This window comes from Castor canadensis, chromosome 11 (genome assembly GCF_047511655.1).
Source record: "Castor canadensis chromosome 11, mCasCan1.hap1v2, whole genome shotgun sequence".
NCBI lineage: Eukaryota > Metazoa > Chordata > Mammalia > Rodentia > Castoridae > Castor > Castor canadensis.
Genome location: NC_133396.1, coordinates 24,509,467 through 24,515,466, shown reverse-complemented (window position 1 = coordinate 24,515,466; position 6,000 = coordinate 24,509,467). Strand labels below are relative to the sequence as shown.

The 6,000-nt window shown below is 50.0% G+C and overlaps 1 protein-coding gene across 3 annotated transcripts in view; it reads left to right on the top strand.

Moving 5' to 3' along the window:
- The first annotated feature begins 4,599 nt into the window (after positions 1-4,599).
- Positions 4,600-6,000, top strand: part of Socs7 (suppressor of cytokine signaling 7) — a 37,869-nt gene continuing 36,468 nt past the window's right edge. Inside the window, exon 1 of one of the 3 annotated variants that reach the window (XM_074045917.1) lies at positions 4,600-5,660. In XM_074045917.1, the coding sequence (XP_073902018.1) occupies positions 4,687-5,660 (974 nt within the window). In that variant the 5' untranslated portion in view covers positions 4,600-4,686. The remainder of the gene's footprint in view (positions 5,661-6,000) is intronic. The other 2 variants (XM_074045915.1, XM_074045916.1) reach the window with 2 other exon arrangements.

The following is a 6,000-nucleotide window of genomic DNA, read 5'->3' as shown; positions in this document are numbered from 1 at the left end:
GGATCACCATGCCTGGCTTCTACCTTCTTGTTATCATACCAATGCTTGCCTTCTCCATGAAACTATGACTACTCTTGTACTCCATTTTCTTACACTTGACATCCTTCCCTTTGTTGGACACAATAACTGGGGGCCCAGAGTTAGGCGTCTGAGCCAGCTTCCTTGGATTCAGAAGGGTGTGGGTTCTAGGGGGAAGACAGAACAAAGTTCTTGCCTTCCTGTTACCCCACTTCCTTTTCTGTCACTTTCCATCCAGGTGCTTCCCACCTACCTGGCCCCACAGGCACATGTGTCTCTTGACTTCTTCTCTTCTAACCCTAACCCTAAAACCTTTGATGTCCTAGATCACTGAGTGAATGTAGCAAGCAATGGATGGTGGTTGTTAAAAACTTCTCTTGCTTTATTGGTGGCTCTGTAAACAACAGTTCTGCTGTGGATCTCAAGAGGAGAGGGAGGGAGAGAGGACACTAAATGGCAACCCCCCAGGAGAGTCTCTGTGATGTCAAAACTACACCTTCTGGCCCATAGCTCACACTTTTCTTTACAGATAAGTAAGGAAAATAAAACCTGAAAGGGAAGTGACATTTCCAAAACCATCAGCTAGTTAGTGGCACAGTTGGGAACAGAAACCTGTACTGCGCATCCATAGTTCTTTCCTTAGCTTCTCTGATTCTGTATGCTGACAGAGAAAGGAAAGAAAGGGAATGACGACCTATTCTATTTCTTGGTGTTACTGGTTATTGAGTTGAGGGCTAACAAAATACACCTAAAATAGTAAGTTAACACAATTTTTCCCCAACAAAGCTTTTTTATAATACCTAACATTTGTATAGTGCTTTAGAATTTATCAAGCCCCTTTATATGTGCTCTCATTTAATCACAGCAATAGCCTTATTAAGGAGAGGGAATTAAGACTGATCCATCTTTACAAATGACAAACAGGTTCTGAGATGATTACTATTATTACTATTACTATTACTATTATTATTATTATATAGACATTCTTTGAGACAGGGAGTTTTTTTTTTGTGGTACTGGGGTTTGAACTCAGGGCCTACACCACCTTGAGCCACTCTCCCAGCTCTTTTTCATGAAAGGTTTTTTCAAGTTAGGGGGGGGTCTCACAAACTATTTGCCCAGGCTGGCTTTGAACCGTGATCCTCTTGATCTCTGCCTCCTGAGCAGCTAGAATTACAGGCATAAGCCACAAGTGTCTGGCTTTTTTTTTTTTTTTCTTTCCTTTTATGTTGCCCAAGGTGGCCTTGAACTCAAGATCCATCTGCTGCAGCCTCCAGGGTTTACGGGCATGTACCACAACACCTAGCTTATAGGAGCCACTTTCATAGCCTTCAGTGAAAGAGTTATATGTAGGTATAAAACAAGATCAACAAAAACACAAATCTGTCATACAAACACAAGATACACATCTTTGCTCAGAGCTTAATTCTCATTTTTTTCCCAATACTTAGACTATAGGCCTGAAAAATTGGGGGAACAGGGAAAGGCAGCATTCCTTACCCTGATTTACAAAGAGCTTGTGTGTGTTCCCCTGTACCTCTCTATGTGCTCTGAGCAAGTGGAATTACCTACCAGAATGGTTGACATAGGCAGCCTCATTGAGGCCAAGAACGGATTAGACAGCAGAGGGCGCTGCAGAGAAACAGACCGTGCCTTTATAGAATGAACTCTGGAATCAGAGTTTCCCAGAGAGAGCCAGGGCTCTTCAGCAGTTGGTCTCCTTAGGCCTCAGGAATTCTGAGATCCTATAGCAATTTCTTTTCCCTAGACACCTCAGTGATATATAAGAGGTAGCTGGCAGGGGGGAAGATAGAGAATAAAATCTTTGGGATCAGACAGCTGGTTTTGAATTCTACTACACCTTTTTGAACCAGCTGAACTTAGCTAAATAACTAATTGGGTTGCAGTTTGTTTCTTCCTGTTTGAGGTAGGCTGTGTGCAGTAGAGATGAATTTGTACCAGGACTCCTTTGTGAGGCCTAAGATTATACAGCCATTCCACCCTTATGTATCAAGGGCCTATTCCATGTCAGGCACAGTCCTTGGCACTGGAGAGTCCATGAGGACAGAAAGCAAACATAGCCTGAGCCCTCACAGAATTTGCAGTTTAGTAGAGCAGGCAGATTTTAGTTAAATAACACATAGACAATTAAGTACAACAAAGGATCAATCTCCAAGCTCAGAGGGGAGGAAAGATTCAGGCAGGGAGATCTCTCTGGATACTGAGGAGAGAAGAATTGAAAGGATGGGCAGGAGAATACTAAGTACAAAAAGAAGAAAAAGTCTTCCAAGAAAGGAGAACAGCTGGGTTGGGGATGTAAGGCAGTAGTAGAATGCTTGCCAAATGTGCATGAGCCCAGGTTCCATCCCCAACAACACTGCAGAAACTGCCACACTGTAAGGGGAATACAAGGGACAGACAACAATGTATAGCTTGATGAGAGAGATAGCCGGAGAGAAGCAGGGATCCCATCACTAGGACCCCATAGACCTTCTTAAGGAGCCTTATCTTTACCCTAAGAACAATGAGAAAGCATGAACAATCATAATCACAGGTGGTAAACATTTTGTAAAGGTCCCTCTGGCTGCAGGACTCATAGTACACTTCTAGCCTTCCCCTCAATGCACCTTCAGGCACTGAAACTGCTAAGTTCTGCTGACTTACCCTTACTCCTTATCTGTTGTGAATTCCTTCCTCCCCCCTCCTTCCCTCCCTTCCCTTCCCAGTACTGAGGCTTAAACACACCCCCAGGCCTTTTTTACTTTATTTTTCCAGTTGTTTTTTGCCTAGGGCCAACCTCTGACCTTGATCCTCTGTATACCTATGGCCTCCTGCCTACCTGGGATCACAGATTACAAGCATTTACTACCTCACCCAGCATATTAAGATGGGGTCTTTCTAACAACTTTTTGCCCAGGCTGACCTTGAACCTCAATCTTTCTGATCTCCACCTCTCAAGTAGCTGAGATTACAGATATGAACCACTGTGCCCAGCTTCCCTTGTGACTTTCAGTGTCTCCCATAGTAACAACTGTAATGGGTTCCTAACTTGTCTCCCTGCCTCTAGTCTCACCTCTTCCACATAGTAAACTTGATCTTATTTGATCCTCACAACATCATTTCCAAGTAAGCAAGACTGCAGTCCTTTTCTCCATTTAACAGATGAGAAAACTGAGGTCTAGTGGTGCTCTGGAGCAGCTTGTGTTACCAGCTTGTGAAAGTCAATTGTTAAAATGTCTGGAATGTTGTAAGGTAGTTTTTCTTTCTTTCTTTTTTTTTTTTTTGGTACTGGGGTTTGAACTCAGGGCCTACACCTTGAGCCACTCCACCCTCCCTTTTTTGTGATTTTTTTTTTTTTTTGAGAGAGGGTCAGAATGATTGAAATTAGCCATTGGGCAAGGACTATAAATCAGCGCTTGATTTATTATTTTTCTGGCTACCTAGATTTAATAAAGCAATGGGATGGGGGAATATTTTAGTAATTCAGATTTAAACTACATGTGTTATGTTTGTCGTTGTTACATTATGAAAAGCTCAAAAATTGAGAAAATGCCTTTCCTGTATTTGAAAATTGTTTTCTGATCCAGCAAAGAAGCCTCTCCCATTATTGAAAATCCAATGGAGTTTGTTGTTTACTTTTTCACTTTCCTCTGGCATGAAAAGAGAAAAAATATAAACCGATATTCTTGTCACAATTACATGCCTTGGTAACTTGTAACCAAGTCAGTTACTCCTATAAGAGTTTGGCAAGCATGGGGGCAGGGAGAGACCTAGCCCAGCTGTTGAGTACATGCCTGGCATGTGCGAGGCCCTGGGTTCTGTTCCCGGCAACACACACAATTAATCAGATTTCAAAAGTCACTGAAAGCTTTCCGTATCAGTTATATGAAACTGTTTTTTTTTTTTTTTTTTTTTACTATCTGGAAATTATGGGCTACACAACCTTTATATCAGCAAAATTTATGAACATTTATATACATATCTATGCACATACATTCCCTTCCCCCAGAAAACCTGTTCTTACACACTTATTAGTAGTACACCGCTGGATCTAGAACACTTTGTTCATTTAGTCATTCCATAATTCTGTGGATGCCAGGAAGGGCAACGGATCAAAGAAGCGATTGGGGCAGGACAAACATTGCAAGCAGCATAATCGGAACAAGAACTACAGACACTTCCAAGGCCAGCGACTCTCTCCCAGGACCAGACCGCGGTGCCAGGGCCCACCCTACTCTACCGAGAGAAAGAGCCTGGGCCTGGGCGCCCAGGAAGTGAAAAGCAGGGGTCGGGGCAGGAGACCCACGCGAGTAGAAAACCTGTTCGCGGCCAATAGCGGTCCGGTGCGCGCAACGTCACGCGCAGTGGAGGCCGGTGAAGTACACCCTGGGGAAAGGGGCGTGGCCTAGTCTCTCGGAAGTGACGCCACTCCGGGGGGCGGTCCTCGGCGGCGGCGGTGCGCGGCCTGGGCTTGCGCAGGGCTCCGCACACCCCCGCCCCCTCGGCCCCCCGCCCCCCCCGGCCCCGGTGCCCCTCTAGGAGGCAGAGGCCGCGGCGGCCGTTAGCGCTGTCGCTCCGGGGGCCGCGGCGGGCGGGGCTCCGGCGGGGCCCGGCCTAGTTCCCACCCCAGCCCGGCTCCCAGCCGCCCGCCCTCCCTCCCTCTCCCCGATGCAGGGGGCCGAGCTCCGGGATAGCGAGGCGGCAGCGGCGGCCGCTTCGTACCGTGTCCTGAGCCGCCTTCTCGGCTATGGAGAGGCGGCCCCGGAGCCAGGCCCACCGCCGCCGCCCCCGGGCCATGGCCCCCCGCCGCCACCCTTCCTTGCGCGGTCCGGCCCGCGGGGCTCCCGGCCGCCGCAGCTGATGGTGTTCCGCAACGTGGGTCGGCCGCCGGAGGAGGAGGACGCGGAGGCGGCTCCAGAGCCGGGACCTTCGGAACTGCTGTGTTCCCGGCACCGCTGTGCCCTAGACCCCAAGGCCTTGCCGCCGGGCTTGACGCTCGAGCGGTCCTGGGGCCCGGTGGCTGGGCTAGAGGCGCAGTTGGCGGCTCTGGGTCTCGGGCAGCCGGCAGGGCCGGGGGTCAAGACGGTCGGTGGGGGCTGCTGCCCGTGTCCGTGTCCCCCGCAGCCGCCCCCTCCGCAGCCCCAGCTGTCTGCTCCCGCCCCGCAGGCCGGGGAGGATCCCACGGAAACAAGCGACGCCCTGCTGGTCCTGGAAGGCTTGGAATCGGAGGCCGAGAGCCTGGAGACTAACAGCTGCTCGGAAGAGGAGCTCAGCAGCCCGGGCCGTGGAGGAGGAGGGGGCAGCCGGCTTCTGCTGCAGCCTCCAGGCTCCGAATTACCTCCGGTGCCCTTTCCGCTGCAGGACTTGGTCCCTCCAGGGCGCCTGAGTCGAGGGGAGCAGCAGCAGCAGCAGCAACCTCCCCCACCGCCGCCGCCTCCTGGACCCCTCCGGCCTCTCGCGGGCCCATCTCGGAAGGGCTCCTTTAAAATCCGCCTCAGTCGTCTCTTTCGCACGAAGAGCTGCAACGGTGGCTCAGGCGGTGGGGATGGGACAGGCAAGAGGCCTTCTGGAGAGCTGGCTGCTTCAGCTGCGAGCCTGACGGACATGGGAGGCTCTGCGGGCCGGGAGCTGAACGCGGGGAGGTGAGACCAGCTGGGGGGCGGGGGGGCGCTGACTGTCTACAAACTTCCTTTTCTTGCATCGTTTCCCCCTTTTTCCTACTGTTAGTACGATCTTGACAATTCTTAAGATAGAGTCTTAAGACCCTAGGAGGCAGACTTGGGACTAAAGGTGGTGGTGACATTAGATCAGAGCTAATTGTGGAAACAGCTTTCCCTCTTAGAGAGTTCACACTCCTGACGCTTCTCAGCTGGTTGGCATCTTTCTTGTTGGGAATGATGTGAAACCCCCAGCCCACCTCCACCCCCCCTCTAGGCCTAGCCCCACTTTTTAAGTTTTCCAAGGTGTCTCTCTACCATTGTC